This window comes from Equus caballus, chromosome 5 (genome assembly GCF_041296265.1).
Source record: "Equus caballus isolate H_3958 breed thoroughbred chromosome 5, TB-T2T, whole genome shotgun sequence".
Classification (NCBI taxonomy): domain Eukaryota; kingdom Metazoa; phylum Chordata; class Mammalia; order Perissodactyla; family Equidae; genus Equus; species Equus caballus.
This window is the reverse complement of record NC_091688.1, coordinates 1,876,525-1,900,334: the sequence shown is the minus strand read 5'-3', so window position 1 is coordinate 1,900,334 and position 23,810 is coordinate 1,876,525. Positions and strand designations below refer to the sequence as shown.

The 23,810-nt window shown below is 47.2% G+C and overlaps 1 protein-coding gene across 2 annotated transcripts in view; it reads left to right on the top strand.

Moving 5' to 3' along the window:
* LEMD1 (LEM domain containing 1) overlaps positions 1 to 23,810 on the top strand; it is a 59,957-nt gene that overhangs the window by 22,391 nt on the left and 13,756 nt on the right. Inside the window, exons 1-4 of one of the 2 annotated variants that reach the window (XM_003364923.5) lie at positions 11,507 to 11,587; positions 12,985 to 13,112; positions 13,666 to 13,788; positions 16,453 to 16,523. In XM_003364923.5, the coding sequence (XP_003364971.1) occupies positions 13,031 to 13,112; positions 13,666 to 13,788; positions 16,453 to 16,523 (276 nt within the window). In that variant the 5' untranslated portion in view covers positions 11,507 to 11,587; positions 12,985 to 13,030. Of the gene's footprint in view, positions 1 to 11,506; positions 11,588 to 12,984; positions 13,113 to 13,665; positions 13,789 to 16,452; positions 16,524 to 23,810 lie in introns of those variants that run through there. The other variant, XM_070266548.1, reaches the window with a different exon arrangement.

Genomic DNA, 23,810 nt, shown 5'->3' with positions numbered 1-23,810 from the left:
CATTCAATCAACAGTGAGCCCTGACTGCAAAGCCCTGGGGAGGAGCTGCGGGAGAAGCGCGGGGAAATCAGACACTGCCCTGCCCTCCGAAGAACTCACAAGCTAATGAAAGGCAACGTGCCAAGGCTCGAAGGATGCAAGATGCCTTAGGGAGAGTACAAGCAAAGTGCTTTGAGGCTCCAGGGGCCTGAGAGAGCATAACTGGAGAGGGGCACGGTCAGGGAATGTTTAACAGAGGAGGAGGAATTTGAGTCCAGCCTCAAAGGATGGAAAGGAAAGTGTTCCAAGCACAGACCCCGGGACCCCTCGCTTCTCTTTGCATCATCTACAGACATCTGCCCAGGAACACGCAGACAGAGCCAGCAGTGACCTTGCAAGCAGGCGCTTTATGTAGCCTCTTCTGTCACAGGTGGGCTCTTGCTCCAAATTCCTCTCCTCTCCAGGAGTTTGATGCCTGAAATTTCATTCGAGCCTCGTCTCTTTTACTTTAGGCTTCGATCCCCTGGGGGGCTGTAATCCAGGAGAGAGGGGAGCACTGGGCAGTGACCAGGCACTCGCCCCACAGCATCAATGACTACAGCAGATTCCCTCCCCGGCGGGTTTCATTAGCATGGAAGGAAAAGCGTGAGAGCATCAGTGGACATCTGGCGGGCGTGGGGGGCACCACCTGGTGGGGAAAGGCAACAAAGAAGCGGGCAGCTGGGAGCTCTGACAGCTTCCCGCTCTGTCCCGCAGGCTCTGCAGTCTACCATGCTTAAGCTCCTTCACTCTCCAGACCTCCTCCCTCCTTTTCCCTTCCTCTTCCTTTCTCTCTCCAGCTACCTTTTCCCCTACCCTCCTTCCAAAGACACAGGAAATCTCAAAGACATCATTTGATGTCCCATCGTGACCCATCACTGCCTGAGTCCAGAAGGTTGGGGACAGAGGCATGGACTGGCAGTCTTAAAGCTGCTGTGTTTTTGTCCTGCCTCTGCCCCAGCTAACATGCTTGTTGATGGCCAGACAGGCCGCCTTGTGTATCTTTGGACCTCGGTTTCCCTTCCTGTAGAGTGGGTGTATCTCTGCCTCCCCCCGCGGTCCTCTCAGTTGGCCATGAGGGAGGAGCATGAGCCCTGGGTTCTGATCTCAATTCTCTCCGCTGCGGCAGCCTGGAGAACGGACTAGGTCTCCCTAGACCCCGGGTTCCATACGTAAATGCAGATAATGATGCCCATTCCGCAGGTCTTTTCCAGGCTCAAATAAGACAGCATATGCTGAGACGCCTGCTTAGCTCGGTGCCCGGCACAAAGCAGGGGTTCGAAGGAGTTAACTGACAGCTTTAGTTGAAAGAATTACAAACGGCAAGAGATTCTGCACATCTCCCATAGTGCGCTGCTTCTAGCGCAGTGTTGGGTACAGGACGAAGACTGAGTAAACACAGTCCTAAGGGAACTGAAGATAGACATGGGGATGTCAGGAAGTGTTAAATTCGCTCACCTGTCCTAGACAACTTCTTCTTTCTCAGGTAACACAAGAATAGCGGGTGGATAGGCCTGCCCCCAAGTGCAGTGTGGCGCGGTGAAAGTGAGCTGGGGCGCCTCTACCTTCCGATTGTCCCCCCCTCCAGCGATCTGAGCGCTCTAGGACGAGTCATTTCCCTCTGCTACGTTTTGGGGAGCATCCTGCAGGCGGCGCTCTCCCGTCGTCTCAGCCCCAGCAGGGTTGGGGCTGGGGTAGGGAGCCAGGGGTGAGGGGAAGTGTGCAGGAAAAACAGCCCCACGCGTCGCTCACATATTTACATCTGAACTGTCAAAATAGTTATTTTTAAGTCGACTTCCGTCTGCCGCGGGTTTAAAAATCGAGCGAGCGGGGGCGGGGGCGCCCCGCTGTGGATCCGGGGCGGGCGCGGCGGGCCGAGTGCGCGTGCGCAGAGGGGCTCGCGGGGTGCGGGTGCGGCGGAGCCGGCGGGCTCGGAGCGGTGCGCGCGCAGGCCGGTGCCCCAGGGGGCAGCCGCTTTGCGCGTGGCTTCGCGAGCTGCGGAAACCCTTGGCGCCGCCCTGATCTCCTACTCCTGGCTCTCCAGAGGTGACGGGGAGGCCTCTCCTCTCTCAAGGGAAACGCGCATCCCGTCCCGGCCAAGATGGAGATCTGTCCCGTCCTTACTGTCCACTGGAAAAGAGATTCCACGACTTCTAGCTGTCCGTCTGCCCCTGCCCCTGATCCCCCTCAGCCCAGAGGTTCTTCTCCGTACCTTACCTCCACCCCTCCTGGCTACACCTTGGACCCATTCCATTTCTGAAGCGAAACTTCATACGTTCCAGATCCAGGTCTGACTGTGAGGACCCCCGCCCCAGCCTCTCACAACCATCCACACCATCGGCCCTTCCCAGGAAGGAAGGAGCTGGGGACTGTTCAGGAGCTGGTCAACGTTTGGGTGGGTCTGAAGCTAGGGACCCTTGGGTCTGCAAGCAGTGGAGAGAATGACTAAGCTCTAAATGCCGAGTGACAAGAATTCATTTTTCTCTGCAAAGTGAGGGGACTGCGGGTTTGACACTCATGGCTCTTCTTTTTGGCTCTCTTGCTGGTTCACTCAGGGGCGGTGGGATTGGAGACAGAGGCTGGCTGGCCCCGCTGCCATCAATATGTGTCCCAGACCTGTCCAATGTCTGCTCTGTAATGAGGAGTGTTTCGGAATGTCACCTCTGTTAATGGGGAAGCGGCACCTGTGCACGGCCGGAGCCACCTCTCTGTCTTCATTAGGCAGTCTGCAGCCTGGCTGCCGGCTGCCGTCGCTGGGTGACAGATGACTGGCTGAGGAGCGAGAGCAGCGGCCTCCTGCTGTCCAGGATTCATTCCCAGACAATGACCCTGCATGCCCGTCCCTTCCCCGCCCCCAAGTAGACGGTGGGGGGAAAAAATGCCCTTCCAGGACAAGGTGCAGCGAGGACAGAAAATAGATAAAAACCGGGCAAAGGAGAGTGGAGGAGTCATTTCCAGAAACGAAAAGCTTCTCTAGCCACCCTGTTCTTCTGTCCTGATTGCATTTTAGGGCGTCTTCCTCCTCCCCAGCACAGCTATCTTCACAGGCGACCTTTTATGTCCTTTCTGATAAATCTGTGCACCATGCAAAAGTCACAAGATGAGGATATAACCATTCTAATTCCAGACTTTCCTCTAGCCAGGGCTCCGTATTGCCTCCTAGCAAAATCCTGCTCTCGTCAAATCTCAGCCCTCACATCCACATGAGAATAGTGGGCATTGAGATGAGCCAGCCCCAGAATGGCGTGAGACACTGGCATGGCTTCAGAGGCCTCCTGCTGTCATGATAAAAACATCACTGTGGGTACCGTATTCCTCTGGGTCAGCTCAGTGTTCCCACCCTCCCCCCAAGGCTGTGTTAAGTACTTGTGGCATCTCCTTTATCTCCTCCACTGCCCAAGCGAGTTAAGCTGGACTCAGAAGTGTCCTTCCATGCTCTCTATGTGACTGGAGGTGGAGGTGGGTTGGTGCCAGCTTAGGAGGGTTAGGAGTGGTGGTGAGGGTCACTTGGAATTGCCCAGGGCAACTGTCTGATGCAGAAGCTGCATGGACAGTTGGTTTCTTGACTGGGGCTGGTGTTGAAAGTGGCTTTACTTTGCCAGGCCCTCACGTTAAAAGGCTCTGAAGGAGCCACCTGGGGATCTGGGCTTTTCCTATTACCCCTCTTCTCTGTCTCAGTGAAGGGCACATTTGTCCACCTAGATATTCGAGCCAGAAATCATCCTTCAATTCAAGCCAGAGAGTCATCCTTGACACCCGCCACTCTCCAGCCCACATTTGATCCATCACCAAATCCTCTCGGCTCTCCCTCCTACGTCTCACTCAGATCTGCTTCTCTCCATCTCCACTGCCACCACCTTAGTCCAAGCTGTCATCTCTTCTCACCTTTCCTGTCCAGTCTCACCTCCTACCATGCTCTCCCTCGTGCTGCTCCAGCCACCCTGACTTTCTTGCTGTTCCAGCAACACAAGCATGACTCTCCCTGACCACCCACTCTAAATTAGACCCTGCCTCCCAAGTCCTCTGTCACATCAGTGTGTCTCGATACTATACTCTGAAATGTTCTTGTTCACTGCATTTGTTTGTCTGCTTTCCCTCCAATGACATGAGGTCTACGAGCACAGGAACTCCATCTGCTTTATTTATCACAACACCAAGAACAATGCAGGGCACATGGTAGGATTCAGGAAATATTTGTTGAGTGAATGAATGAATGAATGGTTTGCTGCAACCTAATTATACCCTTGTACCCAGTTGTGCACCACTCCTGTCATTCTCTCCAATGCACCTAGAGGCATCTTTCTCAAATACAAATGTCATCATGTCACTCCCCTGCTTGGTGACAGGCAAAATGTTGACAACTGTTGAAGTGAAAGGTATGCGTGTATTTCATTATCCTTTCACTTTACTTGTTTGCAATTTACTTCTACTTGGAACTATTTAAAATAAATTGAGTATAAAAACTAAGGAAACGAAAAATACCATAAAACCTTCAGTGGCTCCCACTGTCCTAGGATAAAGCCTGAGAGCTCCTTCTCATGTTCTGAGGCCCTTCGCTGACCGGCGCTTGCCGCTCTCTCACCCTCAGCCCTCGCCAGGCACTCCACTGCTTTGCACACTCAGAGCAGCGCCATGAAACGTCCACACTTCTTAGTACCAGGATCAGAGTTCTCCGGAACAGTGGTTTTGTTTTAATTTTACAGGTATGGAATTAGAAGTTTTTTGTGTGTGGTTGCTGGAAAGTTTGGTCAAATTGGAGATCCTCCTGGAGTATGGTGAATGTGTGTATAGGCCATTAGGGTTTCTGTCTCTCTTAGTCTCTTTCTTGGCTCCGTTTTGTCATCCTACTTGTTCTTTCTCCTTGCCTTCCACCTGGATTATCTTATGTGGCTGTCTTCAAACCCTTGCTGGTAGAGAGTCTCCTTTAAGCCATGGGAACTCACCTCTCTTGGGTTTTAAGGACAGGAATGGATGTCCCGCCATGCTCTCTCCATCTTGGTTTATCAAGTCTCTTATTGAATTTGGTCCCTCCTTACTGCGTTGTTCCTTATGCTGAACAGCACTGTCCTCTTACTGTGACGTCAGCCCGTTCCCTCCAGGGCATTCTCTCTCTTCACACGTTCCTTAGAGGAAAAGCAGATCCCGACTGTCCTTATATGAGGACAAGCTACTTTCAGTTTCTCTCAGTTTCCAGAGAAAGGTAGGCTATTATACTACATGAGGTTGGAGATGCCCCTGTCACACCTGTGTCCCCTCCCTGCTGAGAACCCTGGGGAGAACGCTGGCGCCACAGCATAGTAATGGGCTTTACTTACAGCTCACGCTTTTGAGCACTAACCTTGGACACTTACTGAAAATAGTGTTTTAGGTGCTTGAGAAGTGTTAACTCAGTCCTCAGTAATTCTGCGAAGAGTGTACTGTTACTATTTTTTGTTTTACAGATGTGAAAGCCAAGGCGCAGGGTAACAGGGCTCGCAGTGAGTGGCAGGTCCAGGACACAAACCGAGGCAGCCTGGCCGCGAGTCTGTGATCCTAACGACTCTGCTTCTACCTCTCAAGGTCCCCTGGTGGGTCCTGAGCTCCCAGGTGAGACTCTGGAGTCCCAAGCGCCCCCGTGTTCCCCCAGCTGCTGTTCATTATCCTTTCACGGGGAGACGAGGGCCGAGGACTCCCTGCATCTCCCTCCTTGCTGCGTCTCTTCCTTGCAATGCATCTCTTGCTCTGCTCGCCAGATTGGTCTTCCTGAGGAAACTGCTGTCATCACTGAGCACCCTTTATCAGAGAGCTCCAGGGGCACCCCAGCATTGGCATCAGAGGGCATCATGAGGGGCTCTGGGAGGCCGAAGGGCCTGGGGATCTGCACTTAACAGGAAATCCTAGGGCCCTCTGGTTCACCCGTATCCATCCCCTTCTCTACAGCAAGTCCTGTGCTGAAGCCAGCCTGGTCTTGTCCCCATTCCTGCTCTGAGCCTTTGTTGATGATGTCCTCGCCCAGAATGCCCGTCGCCCCGCCTCCTGCCTCTCCAGACCTTACCTGTTCTTTGGGTCTCACTTGGAGTTCCACCTCCTCCAGGAAGCTTTCCTGAATGCTGTCCACCCTCAACCGGTGATGACTTTTTTCTCTGCTCTGGACCCTCTGCGGCCCTTGTGTACCACTGCCCTGGTATTTGATCATGAATTTTGACTTCTTACCCTTTCTCTTATGTGTTTTTGCTTTGTTTCTCCATCTAGAACACAATCCCTTTGAAGACAAAAACCACGTCTCAGATGTCTATCATCCACAAATGCTCCAAAATTTCTTGCACGTGATGTATGCACGATAGATCTCTGTGTGCAGGACCTACAGAATACCAGGAAGGGAGCCCTCGAGATCCTAATTTGTCACCATCGAAGTTTGCGTTTGTCTTCATAACAGGATGGAGGCTAGACGCATGTTCGCTTTAAGAAGCAGCACAGAGAACAGGGTCAATGGGTAGCTTCCTAACTTTGTGTAGCAGTGGGATTCTTCCCTTACAGGCAGATTCCTAGGAGCACAACGTGTAACGCAGGCGGGGGCCGAGTTGTTCTGTGCCCACCACCCGACGAGGGCCGCTCTGAGGAAATCTAGGGGTTGGGGTGTCGTAGCTCCAAAATCTCTGGGGAAGATCACGTCTTACTTTGCCTAAGAAGAATTTGCTAATTTGGATTACTAAAAGGAGAAATTATCTGCACTCATTTTATTAAAAGCAGATTTGCTGTTGTTTATAAAATGACAATTCAGCAACTTTTCCCCCTTTGTTTCACACAAATTTTTTTTTTGTTTTTTCTCCATTAACCTTGTTCATGCCTTGTTCTCTTGAGGAGAGGATGCTTCTGCCAGAGCCGACACTGCCTTTGACCAGATGATCCGTGTTCTCCTTGCGAGCAGAGACCCCTCTTTATCCGGTCTCAGCAGGGTGCCCGGTGCCTGGTAGGTGCCCAGTGGCTGTGCTCCCAGCAGACCTGAGTCTCTCATTAAACAGCCACCTCTCAAGGAGCTGGGCCCAGCTCACGGCCTCCGCCTCCGCGGATGATCTGTGCTGAATTTTAATGTGGGGTCGCTTCCTCCTGCTGCTCAGCCTGAGTCTGAGCAGCGACCCAGCCCTCCCCTCACCTGCTCCCCCTTCCCCTGCCCAGCTGTTGTGGGCTCAGAGAATATTAGTTAAGTTTAATATTAGCCTGAGGAAGATTAATTAGGAAGGCAAATTTGCTCTAAAAGGTGTAATTAATTCCAAAGCCAAATAGAGAGAGTTATGGATTATCTGCACCGCTGCCTTCGAGTCGTGTAGATAATCAAGGGTGGACTAGAGCATAGAATAATTTTTTAAGTGTCAGTGCTGTGTAGACCAAACTCCATATGGTTCCTTACATAAGCAGGCTCATGGCTGAGACTAAAGATTTAGACTGAGGTGGTGCCTATGCAAGTGAAGGAAAGAGGAACCATCCAGTCAGACATCCTGTCCTGGCTGTTCCAGCTCCTGAATCATTCATGAATCACGTGTCTCCCTCTCCAGCCCTCCGCCAAGCTGGCCTGCTCCAAGTCTGAATCAATTCTTTTCTGGACTATTGTAATAACTCCCCCAAGCGGCAACTCACTCTCTACTCAGGGTCTAACCTAAATTGTATCAAGTGCATAAACACGTTATCCTCCACCCAGTGTCAGATCATGCAGTGTCCCATTTACAAACTTCCAAATGTGCCTAGAGGTGAAGGTTAACTCTGTAGCATGGCCCACAAGATCCTTCACAAATTGGCTCCCATCTATCCACCTGGCTCATTTCCCTTCTCTCTCACCACACCCCTAGAGTGGCTGTCCCCAGACTCCTTGTCATAGGGCAAACTATTGCCCATTCTGGAAGTCTCAGCCTAAATGAAACTTTCAACCTTTAGGAGCTCCCAATTCTGGGCTCCCGTAGTGCTCTGTTAACAGCTTATCTTGTTTTCTTGTAATTATTTGTTTTCTGTTTAAGGAGACACTGAGCTCCTTAAAAGGACTGTAGCTTTTGCATCCTGGTATTCTCTTCTACCTCTCCCTAATTTAGCCCAGGTATATTGTCTGTCCCCTAGGAGATGATCAATAAATATTTGTTGAGAGAAGTTGGTCAGTTAATGATTTCAACAATGATACCAAGTGAATTAGGTCATTGAAACCCAAACTTCCTCCTTTCTCCCCCAGTCAATAGTAAATGCAGCTTGAAGTACCCAGGGAAATGCCTTCGTTCTCTGTTTCCTTGTGCCTGCCTAGCTGAGGCTCAGAGGCAGGTGGATTCAGGAGGAAAGTAGAATGGTGAGTGATGCAGACTTCAGCCTGGCAGCTGCTGATCTTTGCTTAGTTGATTTCCCCCTTTGCAAACGGTTATTGGCAATTGAAACTGCAAATCTGCTGTCTGCTCCCCTACGTAAATTGCATTTACATTTAAATTGTGCATTCTTCCAAAGGATGGGGCTAGTAAATAACAGCAGATTAAACTTGAGGAGAGGAAATTGTGCCCCGCGTCAAACCTGAGACTGAAATGACATCTGGCTTTTGCTATTTCCGTTATTTCAGTTTAATAACGGCATGTGGCACTAAGGGAAAAGAAGTTGGATCTACATTTTAATGAAAGGAGGACGCTCTCACGGTTTAGCTACCTTATCATGTTGAATACCTAGCCAATTGGCAGTTAAAACGCTTCCCTCAAGAAATGGAATAAAATATCTTTGCAGCTATGGAGGGAATAAAAAACAAACAACCCAATGCCCGAGATTTCACAGATAAAACCAAGGGAAATGGGTGCTGTAAACATCAAAACCAAATATTTCTGGATACCACAGAATACAGAAATTCTTAAACAGAAGAAAGCTGAGAATAGAAACCTGGATACGCTGATGGGATCTTCAAGAGAATAACTTCAGAAAGAATAGTTTGTACATAACAGGGGGCTCAAACCAATCAGATCATCTGCTTGACTTCTTTGTTTTAAACCCCAGAGGTCTGACCAAGAAAATATTTGAGAAATGCCTGTTTCTTCTCAGCAGTCTGTTTCAGTGGAAGCGGTTCCACCTGCTGGCTGCTTTTTTGTTGAAAGCAATTCTGGGAAATGTAAACAAAATGCTTGTGCATCCTAATAACCCAAGCCTATCATTTCTTTGCTTTGATTGAAACAAATGTGTCAATTTTCAAAGTCTTTGTTTGGTGAATCCAGTGTTTGGATGTTGGCAAATGTTTGCATTACGTGTTTGTTTGGAAATTGATGCTCTATTCAGAAACTCTGGAGCAATAGTCCTTGAAATAGCCTGAGATTACCCAATGATCATCCACCCCAAACTGCTCAGTCCTTTCCCAGAATCCAGACAGTGTTGAGAGGAGAGGGGCCATGGGCAGGTGTGAATGGGGTGGAGCCTCCTGAGGAAGAGAGTGGATGTGGACACTTTCTGAGGATAGGGCTCAAGAATAATTAGGAAAATGGAAAACGTTTATAGGGTGCTTACTATGTGCCAAGCACTTCACGTGTAGTATAACTCATTGAATCCTCATGACAGACCTGTGAGGTAGGTACCGTTGTCATCCCCGTTACAGATGAGGAAAAGTAGACACAGTAGGTTAGTAACTTACCCCACCGGATGTCACCCAGCTGGCCAGAGACAGAGCTGGGATTTGACTCCAGGCAGGCTGGCTCCACTGTCCCCTTCACCCCATTCAGACGACTCCCTCCTACTCCTGGTATTTAATTAAGGCATTGTGTTTTCCCAAAGTGACATTTTGTCTTGCATAATTGTTTTTAAAGTCTCAGCAGTCTTTTTTGAAAGACTCAAGCTAATAGTCTGAGGGATCTTTCCTTAAACAAAACAAAGCAGCAATAACAAAAACTAGGGTTCTGCAGTAAAAATGATTCTGTTTGTCCCGGAGGTCTTACTGGAGTGTGCAGAGGATGAAATGAGACGGTATGTGTTAAAAAGAAACAGGCCCACGGTGGAGTCGCTTGCCCTCAGGACAGCAAATCAAGACAACTGCAGTTTCAGCCTCTCCCAGGAATATGATCGTAAACCTAGAAATCAGAAAATTCCTGACCAACACCAGTGAGGTCGTCTGCCTGATAAGATATCTGCTGCTCTTCCCCCAAAGAAAGGTGACTTTGCCCAAAATCGTCCTTTGTTTTCTCTTACTAATAACTTTCTTGTCCCCTCCAATTTCTGCCTATAAATAGCTTCCATTTTGTGCAACTCCTTCAAGCGCCTTTATTTACTAGATGAGATGCTGCCCGATTCATGAATCGTTGAATAAAGCCAATTAGATCTTTAAATTTACTGGGTTGAGTTTTTGTTTATTAACAGATTAAGGTGCTTTGAAAAGGCTGAAACCATCGAAATTCTGCAACATACAATAGTCCTCACTTACCTGTAGTTTTGCTTTCCATGGTTTCAATTAACTGGTCAACCACAGTCTGAAAATATTAAGTGGAAAATTCCAGAAATAAACAATTTATAAGTTTTAAATTGTGTGCCGTTCTGAGCAGCATGATGAAATCTTGCGCCATCCTGCTCCATCCCACCTGGGACATGAATCATTCGTTTGTCCAGTGGATCCACGCCGTACATGCCACCTGCCTGATAGTCACTTAGTAGCCATCTCGGGTTATCAGATTGACTGTTGAGATCTCGCAGTGCTTGTATTCAAATAACCCTTATTTTATTTAATAATGGCCCCAAAGCTCAAGAGTAGTGATGCTGGCAGTTCAGATATTCCAAAGAGAAGCCCTAAAGTGCTTCCTTTAAGTAAAAAGGTGAAAGTTGTCAGCTTAATAAGGAAAGAAAAAAAATGGTAGGCTGAGGTTACTAAGACCTATAGTAACTTTTACTACAGTATATTGTTATAATTGTTCTATTATTAGTTATTGTTGTTAATCTCTTCCTGTGCCTAATTTATAAATTAAACTTTGTCATAGATACGTACATATAGGAAAAAACACAGTATATATAGAGTTTGGTACTGTCTGCAGTTTCAGGCATCCACTGGGGGTCTTGGAATGTATGCCCTGTGGATAAGAGGGGACTGCTGTATTATTATTTATCTGTACTCCATTCTGATTCTTATTCTTAAATGAGCAATTCCTTAACAAGTTCATCTGGGTTTCTTCCATTTTCTCATTTCCTCAGAGTATATGACCAAATTACCCTTCCGCTCCTGTGGCTCTTTTGCTCATGGCCTGGACCCTTGAGTTTGTTTCATTTCTCCTTTATCTTCCCGGTTTCTTGGCACCGTTTGGTTTGGTAGCAGCTCCTTCTCCTCACTCCCTATGCATAATGATAACTTCTCTGCATCTCTTGACATTTTATGATGGCAGTCTGCCTGTCAAGTCAACCAGTGCCTCCTTCTGTTTGAACTTAGGTTAAATTAATCGTCTGACTTTCACATCAGTCTGTTGCCGTGGGGGTTACTGATGTCACACTGTAGGTATTATGATTATCTAACAGGCAAAAGGTGTCGGTTGCTGGTGGAAACTCCTGGGTGAAACTCACCCAGCTTTAGTAACCATCCCAACTGCATGACTTGAGACAATCATGTAAAGGGGTGAGTGGATTAATTATCCATTTGGATTCCATTTGAATGTTTTCCTTCCACATGTGTGCTCCCTCTAGGCAATTGTCTAGTGTCACTTGAAATTGATGAGGGCTCTTTTGGAGGTTATTTTTGGGAAAGCGGTGGAAGAACAGACAGCTGTTCTCAGGAAGAAATGTCACGGATCTGCCTAAGCTCGCTTCCAACGGGGGAAGGATTCTGAGGTGCTTTGTCCTTTTCCTCTCTAACATCAGGTTGTTTACCGGTGGCCTAAAAGTGTTCATCTTTCCAAACACGCAGAAAGAAGGAAACTTACATTCACCAAGCACCTACTGTGTGCCAGAAGGTGCTCTGGTCGAAGTATAGCTTTAAAGTGGAGAGCCTGTTAAGCTAGTTTTCTCCAACAACGGTGTTATACGTGACAATTCACAGCTTCTTGCAGCTTGTATACAGTGTTCTTCCTAATTGGACGTTGACTGATCACCAATAAAGGGAAAGTCATTACTTAAAATTGGTCCAGACCCTCCTATGCTGGGTAACTGTCTTGGAGTCGTTTTCCCTGCAATATTAAAAAAACCTGGCAACGTGATAGAAATGAGGGACAATAAATAAACTCCTAAATTAAAAATCTCTGTTAAAAGGTTTGACAGACGGGTCTGTCTTTTTCAGGATTTGGTGAAGCAGGGGGAGGGGTCAGTGCTGGGGTATGAGGGGGTCAACTCAATGAGACTGAGTGGGCGTGACGCTGCGCGGGGTTGGAGAGCCGTATCCTCGGGACTCGCGGAAATCTATAGAAATCAATTTGTGTGCCAGAGAATGAATAGCTGACTTTTTTCAAATGCCAATTCAGCAATTACAAAGTCTGCTGGCGGTTAATTAAAAACTACCATCTCGTTATGTTCAGAGTGAAATTATGAGTGTAGAAACTACCGCTGTCTGCAGTCACCGAGCGCTCTGCGCTCCCCGTACTCTCATCAGAAGGAGGGCCGGATAAATAACTTTTATTTAACTCACTGAAAGATCTCTCTCAGCTCTTTCATATTTAATTAATTTCTTATCTTCCCAGAGCTTGAGTCTTACTCAGAGTTCCTAAGCAGTAATGGAAATATTCGTTCGTTTTGCACAGAGGATTTTTCTCACATTAGTTGCGTAGAAAAGTTAGAAATAATTGAACCCCAAGGACACTGGGGATAGTGACACCCATACGAAGCTTTGCATTGAGGCAACTAAATTCGGAAGAGATTTATAGCAGAAAACAGCAGAAAATGGTGATTTTTACTTCCTTGCCTGTGTACCTGCAACACTGCGGAGATGGGGTTGTGAACACTTTTGGGGACTGGTAAAGTTTTCGTTCTTAGTTGTAAGGCTGTCTTAATGAATTTAACGTTTAATGTTTTCCTGTTTCAAAGATCCCTACTGGAAATCTGTCAGAAAAGAGACCAAACGTCTGTCACCATGGTGGATGTGAAATGTCTGAGCGACTGTGAATTGCGGGCTGAACTCGATAAGCTTGGGTTTTCACCTGGCCCAATACTACGTATGTATACATCTGACGCTGGCGACTGGCCAATTTAAAGTTATTTACGGTGGAAGGAACACATGCGATAAAAACCATTAAACAGAGATAGGAAACCAAGAAAACAGAAAACCGTAGAAAGAGAAGAAGCAGTGGAACACCCAGATCCTGCTTACAGATTAGTCAGTACGGTGCCGGAGAGAAGGGAGTGGTTTGTCCCAACAGTGAAAAAACCTGTTTGTTTGGTTTTTCTCATTTCTAGTACGTGCACTCTGTTAGCTATTTACGTACTTATGGTGCATATTCCCCTCGATAGGATGTACAGCTTGATCAGCCTTGTTCTCAGGTGTCTCCAGTGCCTGACTCACCGGCTAATCCAGAGGCCTCTCCTGAAGTGTGTGTGGAAGGAAAGGAGTGTGTTGAGTGGCTGTGGGGTCCACCTTATTGCAAAAGCCATAATTAAGCAATGATGTCAGGTACAAGAATGAGGGTCTGAGTTGTGAAGTACCTTGAACCCAGTGAGATCACACACACAACCAGAACCATTTAATCTTTTCTCCACGTTCTTCTTCAGCTTCCACCAGAAAAGCGTATGAGAAAAAGTTAGTGCAACTGTTGGTCTCAACTCCCTGTGTGTCACCTGTGATGAATGGACCCAGAGAGCTGGACAGAGCCTGGGATCGCGATGGCAGTGAAGGTACCATCAGGAGCTGTACAGCTAGATAGCAACTTTGCACTTATTAAGACCTGTCCAGCACGACAGGTTTAGATGGTAGGCAGCTATAGATAGTATGCAGGTGATCTGTGCAATATGCACATGGCCTGTTTGCACACAGAGCCTGGAAAATAGGCCCCTGGCTGCAAAAGGAATCTGTAACTCCATATCTATATTCATGCCAGTGCCTCAATTGGGCAGAAAGTGGAGGGAAGGACTAGTCAATCTGCAAGTCTTCTTACTAGCCAGAGCCAAATCTGTGTTTGATTTCCAATACCAGACATTCCTGTGGGTAATTTCTGGGTCTCCTTTGAGGTCTCAACCTCTGCTTTGCCTCAATCAATAAATGTGACAATTATTTTCTCTGGATTAAATGACTTCACGTCCATTAAGAAGGATGAAGCAGATTGTACCTCCTTGGCCTCCTGCTATGCCTGCTGCTCTCCTGACTCAATGGGAGCTGGCCACAGCTGGTCCTCCAGGTCCCAGGGTGTGGGGGCAGGGCTCTCCGGATCCATGGGCTTCCCTTACAGTGGCTCCCGCCCCAGGTGCACCACTCCCCAGTAGGGGCATCTGGCTTGGGCTCTGAGAGGGCGGGCTTCAAGATTCCCACAATACATTCCAAAGCTCTTTCATTCACTATTTATTAGGAGTCCTCTATGAGTCACAGGAAAATAACAGAACTATCATTTATTGAAGGCCACCAAAGCATTTCTGGCCTAATGAGCGTCATCTCACTTAACCGTCATAACACTTAGCTTAAGTTCAGAGAGGCCAAGTGACATCATCTAGCTAGGAAGCGGCCTCAGACGATAAGCATCCATTAGAAGGTGGCATGAAGAGCAGGACCCATCTATCTTCATCACACAACATGTGCAGATCTTAGGACAGCATCAGGCACAGAGCAGGAATTCAGTATGTGGTTGTTGAATGAAAGTGACAGAAGTGACATTTGCGCCCAGGTCTGGCTCTGATAATTGTGCTCTTTCTGACCGCATACCCTACACTTTTCTCACAATTTCTACTATGAGGATAAACATTACATTTTTGACCATGTTTGATCTACAAAAAATGGCAGTTTCATATAGTTCAAATCAATAGTTCAACAAACAAGAGAAGTGCCCGGGGCCCTCTGAAAAATCCCCTGCAATGCCTGGTATTGGAGGTGGCACAGGTGCTGAGAGCTTTCCCCAGGAGTCTGGCATGGCTGGCCTCGTTTGGAGAGGGCAGCAGGGTTTGGCAATGGACCTCACTGGCACCTGGGCAGGACAGTCAGCATGGGGGTGCCTCAGGGCAAGTGGCTGCCCCAGACCCTTTCTGGATGTGGGATGTGTCAGAGTCCTGGCCCAGAGCTGGGGCTGCCTCTGTTTCCTGCCCTGGAAAGGAGCCGAAGCGACCAGCCAAGCCCTCCAATGCAATGTGGTGCCAGGCTTGAAGGTTCTGGAGAGGAAGGCCTGTGCACTCACCACTCATGGCCGCCCAGGACTGCGGGTCAATGCCACAAAGCCAAGCTGCCGTGGTCTCAGGCCGAGCTGTCCTGGTCCTCAGCTTGCAACCTCCACAGAGGGACATTTGTGCCAGGGCCAGGAGAAAATCAGTCCCTCGGTGGGCACGCTGTGCCCTTGCTTTACACTGTCAACCTGACACCAGCCAGCTGTGGGCAGTCAGGTCAGAGGTGGGAGCTCTGTTCAGTCCTACCCTTGTAATGCGGTTCTGCAGTGTCGACAGCTGGTGTCGCTACAATAGACAGCCTCTCCAGGTCGGGTCTGAATCAGACTTTTGAACTCGCTCGTTAAAGGAGCCTCAGAGACCCAGGTGCCATTAGAATGGAGGGGTTGATGTGGAGCTGATGGGTCCTGTGGGGATTCAGCCGTGGGCATTTCACAGAAACCCCTCATCCTGGTGTGGGGAGTGGGGGCGGGGCAGGGGGGCCAGTTCCAGACCTGAGCTGAGTGCTAGGTCATCCAAGAAATGAGTGGATTTGGTTTTCCTCATTTTCCTCTTGGTTTTGGCACTGGGTAGACATAGCTTTAATGACCTAACCTCTTTTCAAGTTTCCCAGTATTCTGACTTGGAGAGCTCATTTAAAAGCTCCTCCGTTAAAAGCTCTGCTGAATGGGCCGCAGCACACAATTGCTCCGAGCCCATCAGAATGCTTCTCCACAGGCTGAAGGCCAGGGCTGAGCAGCAGTGCCTTCAGCGGTGGCTGATGGTCTGGCCTTTCAGCACGGGTCTGGCTTCCCTCCCCTGGGTGCTTCTTCGGACACAGAAGGAGAGAATCCTCCCACCCTAGCTTGACAGTCAGGGATGCACAAGGCTTCAAGCTGGTTCAGACGGGCAATGACGAGACTAAAGACAGCTGCCCACATGTGCAGCCAGCTTGGGCTCTGCAATGTGTTTCTCCCAGAGGCATAGAAATATGCCGGTCAGGAGCCCGCCCCCTGTTCCCAGGGGAAGGGCCGGAGTGCGTTCCACGAAAGCCCCTGCAGAAGCACTCATTTCCCTCAGGAGGGCAAAGCGAATGTTCTCCTCTCACAAATCCTCCAGCCCGATGACTGAGAGAGCTCAGCCCGTGATTGGTGTTTCTTCCCTTTGCTAGCTCGCAGGTTCTCATGGCCTGTTTTCCTTTTGTTTCCCACGATCCAGAGCTTAATGCCACTGTCATTTTGAAAGGAAATATCATACTCTCATCAGAAAAAGACAAGGGACCCAAAAAAGTATGTACAGTTCTAATGCATGAATACTTTTACACATGTATAATATAGGAAATAGCACTGTTCGTGTGTGTTAAGAAAGGAAAGAGCAAGTCACTACATTCTGTTATAGAGGTAAAGTCTTAATTTAAAGACGCTCCTTTTAGTGCAGGTTTCTGTTTTGTGAAACTATTTCCATGTTCTAGGACAGGACCCAGAGTAACAGGGTCCCCCTACCCCACCCTGCATTCCCTCCCAGCTGCCATCCCCTCTGTCCTTTCACCATCGTCGTCTGCATTCGCAGTGGGCCTTGAGCAGAGTTCTGGACCCCTGGAGCACAGAGTAAGTGTGGCTCCCTGTTCCCTTCTCGTCCCCACACGCTGAGATCTGGCTTCCACCTGCACCACCACGTTGAGGCACTCGGCCAAGTGTGTGATGCAGCAGGTTTGAGGGTGAGGCCTCGCTGGTTGACAGTCCCTGCCCTTCCACTTGCCAGTTGTGTGACAGGGAAGTCACTTAGATCCTACCCTCCTGGGGCTGTGTAATGGTGGTACTACTTCGTAGGGTGAGTGTGAAGTGAGGGGTGGGTAAAGCTCTTGGCACAGAACATGGCACATGATTCTTTCACATAATGATGAACTCCGAGACGTTGACTCTAGCCACTTGTTCTGCCTTCTGACGTCTGTCCTCTTTATTTAGAGACACCTGCCTCCTTAGATTTCAGCAGCTTTGCGCTCCCTAGGTTCTTGGTTCTGCACCTTTGACTGTTTCCACTCGACTCTGTCTTTTGGGCCCTAAATGTTCCTCGTGCCTGAGATCCCTGTCTTCAGCCTCTCTCTCCTGCGGCGCCTCAAGCACTTACCTCCTCTGTGTCGTGACTCCACGACACCCTCTCTCCTGCCGCACAGGCCTGCATTTCCACCTGCCTCCTGAGAGCTCCTGTTTTCCTCCTCCTTCCCTCCTTCCTGTATGCATCCAGCAAATGTCATCTGTAATAACGAACACTTCATAGATTATACATATAGGTATCTACGCTTCTCCCTGCGGCTACCTCCAGCACCTCACACTCAGGATATCCAGGACTAAGCTCACTGCCGCTCACCCCAAACCTGTTTTGGTGGCCTCTGTTTATCTTGGTGGTTCCACCACCTTCGCGTTGTCCAGGCTCAAACTCTCAGCTATCTTGGAACACCCACTCCCCATAGCTGCTCACCTGTGAACAGTTGCCAAGTCGTATGGATTTGAATTTTGATTCTTAAAAATCTATGCCTCTTTTCTCTTCCCACTGCTGCTGTCCTCGCTTGCACCCCTTTATTATTATTAGTTTTGGTTTTAGTTTGCACGGTTGCAGTGTCCTCCTAGCTGGTCTCTGCCTCCACCCTTCCTCCTTTCCAGCTCAGACACACAAGCAGAGATTCAATCGTGCCATTCATTTGCCTGGAAACTTTCAAACTTACTCTACGCCACGAGGAGACTCCAATATCTCTGTGACTTTCTCTCTCTCGTCATGCAGCCCAGACCATGCTTACCTTGTTTCTTCAACTCTCACCTTTCTTCTCACATGCCTCCGCCTTAACTGTTCTTCACCCCAGGAATCCTTCTCATTCCCATCCCATTTTCCTTCTAGTTAAAATCCTGTGATGCATAAGGAATGTCTCAAAGGCCACTCCTCCGCGCCCCTTTAAAATTGCCCCTTATCCCCTTTAGTAGCCGTCACAGGGTCTTGCACATGGTAGGAGCCCAAAGCTCAGCTCATCGAATCTTCTAAATAACTCTAGTCACAAACAGGTTAGTTTGCGAATACGGTGTCATATTTAAACCACTTGCTGAGTTTAAATAAATGAAAAGAAAACCCCAAGTAAACAACACTGCAGTGTGCTGTAGCTTTAGCTTCCCGTTTAAACATAATTCAAATTTGATGAAGTAATTGTGATATCTTATCAAATTTTCTGAAAGGATTTTTTAAATCTTCCAAATGGCTCATCAAAGGAATCCTTTCTGTTCAGGAGATCTCGTTTCTGTAGAAAACCTTTTTGTATAGTTCCTGCAAAAGACCTTTAAAGGGGAAAAAGCAACCCGAGTATTTAAAATGCATCAGGTGGGACCAATGCCCTTCAGTCTTCGCTTTACGTAAACCTGAAATAAAACCACATAAATATTTTGAACTGGCAATAGAATTAAGTAGAAAGTTTGTGATGGCATAAAATGTTTTGATCTGAGGGATTTATGTAAGCCATTTTGATTCTCAGAAGGGCCTCGAGACATCTGTTCAACCTTAAATCCGAAAGTAAATGTAAACACCCCTTTAAATTTCCAGGTAAAAGGTGATAGAAAGCCCGTTTACTGAGTCAGTTGTCATGATGTAAGAGCGGTGGTCTGCAGCTGATGGCCCTCTGAGCACCTAGAAGGGGTATGCGTTTCTTGGAAACACCAATGAGCACGTATTCTCCTCTCCTCTCATGGTGGCAGGTTTCTGGGGGAACACAAACCACTTTGAGATTTGGATTATGCCAATTTCTGGACACTTTTTAATGCTGTCTGTGTGTTTGATTTGGTGATTATGACCCCTCAGAAAGCCAGGTTAATATTTTTTCACTTGGGGAATTTTTTCTCAGGTAGACTCTCCACACGGCTTCCGCTTCCGCTGATGGAGCAGGGAGTTGAGCCAGTGTGCCTAACTCAGCCTCTAAGCCCCTTCTACCAAAGAGGGACAAGGGGATTTGGGGGCTGTCGGGAGGCAAAACATTCCACAACGTCAGGCTGCATGGACTCAGGTGGGTTTTTTTGGGTTGTTATTGTTGTTGTTTTTAATTGTTTTATTGAGGTCATAATGGTTTATAACATTGTGTGATTTCAGGTGTACATTATTATATATCAGTTTCTGTACAGACTGCATCATGCTCACCACCAATAGTCTAATTTTTACCCATCACCGTACATATGTGCCCCTTTACCCCTTTCACCCACACCTCAACCCCCTCCCCCTCTGGTAACCACTAATCTGGTCTCTTTGTCCATGTGTTTGTTTATCTTCCACATATGCGTGAGATCGTGTTGTGTTTGTCTTTCTCTGTCTAGCTTATTTTGCTTACTATCACACCCTCACAGTCCATCCACATTGTTGCAAATGGAATGATTTTGTCTTTTTCTCTATGGCTGAGTAGTATTCCATTGTATATATACACCACATCTTCTTTATCCATTCATCAGTGGATGGGCTCTTGCTTGCTTCCGTGTCTTGGCCACTGTGAATAGTGCTGCAGTGAACATAGGGGTACGTATGTTACTTTGAATTGCTGATTTCAAGTTCTTTGGATAAATATCCAGTAGTGGGATAGCTGGATCATATGGTATTTCTATTTTTCTTTTTTGAGAAATCCCCATTCTGTTTCCCATAGTGGCTGCACCAGTTTGCATTCCCACCAGCAGTATATGAGGGTTCCCTTTTCTCCACATCCTCTCCAACATTTGTTACTTTTTGTCTTGGTAGTTATAGCCATTCTGACAAGTATAAGGTGAGATCTCATTGTAGTTTGGATTTGCATTTCCCTGATGATTAGTTTTACTGAACATCTTTTCATGTGCCTGTTGGCTATCTGTATATCTTCTCTGGAAAAATGTCTGTCATGAAGTGAGGTTTGAGTAGGGCGACCATATAATTTATCACTCTGATACTGAACCTCTCCATCTCAAGTTCACGTGCCCGATGTGCAATAAACCATGCACAAACCAATCACTGAGACATCTGTGCTTGGAAATGAAGAAAGGTTTATTCCAATTGGCCAAAACAAGAAGGCAGGAGGATAGGTTCTCTCAAATCTGCCTTAACAAAAGAAGAAAGCAGGGGGTTTTATAGCACTAAGGGGCTTGGGAGGAGGAGTTTTGGAGAAACAAAAGGGAAATCTATGTTTCTTTCACTCCAGATAAAATTCTTGAGCAATCAGACTTCTGGTTAACAGCAACTGGGGGCTGGTTATCTGGTGATCATAACTTCCTTGAAGGCCTTCTTTTTCTTCTACAAAACAAGCTCATAAATCCTTGTGACCCTTGAGTCACCCCTCAAATTAAACAAGAAAGCAGCAAATTAACAAGATTAACTTCTTTCTATGTGTGTCTTGGGAACAAGGTTGAAGGGTAATCGTGTTCTTATTGAATATTTAGCCCTCAGGTACCTAGCTTCGACTTCAGACAGGATGCTTTTGAGAATGAAAGGCAACACTAACCAGAGGGATACTGGAATAACAGGAGTGAAATAGGACTGTCCTGGCAAATCAAGGCATGTGGTCACCCTGGGTGTGGGAGTGGTCCAAAGGCTGAAGCGTTTGCACATGCACACCCATCTGCAGAGGGCACTGCATCCAACACCCCGAGGGCAGCTGGCGCTGGGAAGGGTGTGCTTCTGAGCGCTCCTGGCTCCATCTGGGCGTTTCCTTATTCTCTCCCAAATACAGTATGCTCTTTCCTGCCAGAATCTCAGTTCATTCTGTTCTCCCAGCCTGGAATGCTCTCTTCTCATCTTGTCACCTATCCTACACATTCTACTAGGAGTTTCTCAAAATGCGTCCTGTGGGTCTGCGCATAGGAAGCTGCGTTTTCAATTAGGCCCTACTCCCACCTTCTGCCCAAGAGCTTTTGCTCCAGCTTGTAAAATTTTGATGGCAAAACATATATCTTCAAATCCTCTGCATTCAGTTCAATGCCAGGCCTATGGGGAGAGAAGAGGGGGGTTACTCAGTGTCTGTGGGCTGAACCGAATGGAGCCTTTATCCTGTATTGATGCTGATCACCTCTCTTTCTCTGACTTCTTATTCTGAACCGTCTCTTTTGTCTCTTAGACATATCTTAATGAATTCTCTTGAGAGACAGTGCTTATGTCATAATGAATTGATGGCCACGCAGAGAATGGTTACAACAGAGCTTCTGCCCTGGGTCTCAGCTCATAAGTTAACAAGTATTTATCGAATACAAGGCATTGTGCTGGACCTTCTTGAGGAAGGAAAACAGGTGCAGACGGAGGCATAGTTCCTGTCCTGAAGAAACTTAAAAATGAGCTCTGGAAATGAAGAAAATGTGACTTGAAAATATGGACTCTAGAGCCAGACTCCCTGGGTCCAGGTCCCAGCTCTGCCACTGACGTGGACAATACACTGACCTCTCTCGGTCTTGGTTTCTTCATCTTTAAATAAGGATGATTAGTCTAGTTTTGTGATGATTAAGTTAAAATATGTAAAACAGAGCAGAGAGTAGTGATGGCACAGAATAAGAGCTATATAAGTACAAATAAAAACTATTAGTATCAACATTATTATATAAAAAGCGTGATATTTAATTATCTGCAATACAAACCAATATACTTAGTGCAAAGTAATATAATGGAAACTGAGTCTTTCGCACTGAACCCCTAAGTGCTACAGAATCTGATTTATCAGAGAGCCTACAGAAATATTTATATAATTAAATGTATACAAGTAATTAAAAGATATAATTAAATGTATATAATTAATTAAAATATATAATTAAAGATTGTGCTCTGTAAGTGCTGTGTGTTGAATGAGGCAGACCAAGCTTTAAAAAGTCATATGCGCCCTCCCAGTATGGAGGACTCTTTCTTGTCAATCTTGTGCTTAAATCCTTCCCCTGCCTCTTTAAACATTAAAAAAATAATTTATTTTGAAACAATTTCAAATTAGGGAAAGTTGCAAGAGTAGTACAAAGAATTCCCATGTCCCCTTTGCCCAGCTTATCCAGTTACTACCTTTTACCACATTTGCTGTGTGTGTGTGTTTTTGTGTGCGCGCTCTGCCATCGTGTCTTTCTGAGCCATCTGAGAGCAAACTGTGGACATGAAGCCCCTCAGCTCTCCAGCACGTGCTCTGCCCACCCCGAAGGACGCCTTCCTACAGAGTCACCACAGAACGCTCCAAATGAGGAAATTCACATGCATTCAATGCTGCCATCCAGTGTTCAGACCCCATTCAAATTCCCCACTGTCCCAACAACGACTTTCTGCTTCCTAGTCCACGCCCAGTCCAGGAACACACGGTGCCGTCAGTTGTCGGGTCTCTTCAGTCTCCTTCAAGCTTGACAGCAGCGTCTCAGTCTTTCTCTGTCACTCACGCCCCGACCCTTGTGAAGAGTACACACAAGGGTCTCTTCACAGTCTACAGAAGTCTCGCATTCTGTAGGGTGAGTTTCTGTCTGCTCTTTCCTTTTGACTATTTGTAGAGGCCATGTGCTCTGGGCGGGAACTTCTCAGAGATGAAGCCGTGCTCTTCTCAGGGCATCACACCCGGGAAAGTGTCATCTTGTTCCCTGCTGGTAGTGTTAACCTTAATCACCTGGAAAACCTGGTGTCTGTCAGGTCTCTTCATGAAACCGTCATTTTCCCCTTTGTAACTGAACAGTATGTTGTGGGGAATATTCTGAAAGGACACCAACAGAGTGTTCCTCATCAAACCTCCTCCGTTAGCCCAGCCTAGTGGATGACGCCCGAATCGCTTCCATTGTGATGACGGCCCACAGAGACTTTCTGTTTCTGTCGTTCCTTCTACATTTATTAGTCGCTAGTCTCCTGTAAGGAAGACCCTCCCTTCTCCCCCATTTATTTGTTCATTGGTTTGTTTCTTCATTCATTCATTCATATCAGTGTGGACTCATTGACTTTCTAATTCATTGGGTTGTATCCATCGATATTATTTGTCAAATTTTCCCAGATTTGGCCAGTGGGATGGATACTGTGTCATTTTGACATGTCCTCATCATTCCTTGAGCTCTTTCTTAATTTCCGGCACAAGAAGATGTTTCAGACCCGCCTTGTCTTCTGCCGCTGGAGCCCTGGCTCCTTGTGTTGCAGGATGGTGTTTAGAAACCAAGATCCAGATCTTCAGTGAGCTCGTTGCTAGTGGGGAGTCCTTGCTTCTTGGCCCCTCAGTGGACAGACAGAAAATAAATGTATGCATATGTATACTCATGCACATGTACATCTATAACTTTTTAGATCTCTGTATAAATTTAGAAACCATGAGTTCATATTGATCTCCAGTTACAATCCAAGGTTTCAGTGTTCTCTCTAACCTCTCCCCTTTCTAAGTTTGTAACTCACTTCTCTGAGTAACCTGGCTTCCATTATCCTCCATATATTTACATTTTTGTTCAATTTTCTAATTTTCTCAGTGTCACCAATGTCCTAACAGCTGCCTCCTCCCCTGCATAACCGCCATCACCACCTCCTCGGCCGCTGGGCATGCCAACAGCTCCACGCAACCCTCTCCTGACCGTCTCTCTTCCCTGGACACAGGCCACACTGAAGCC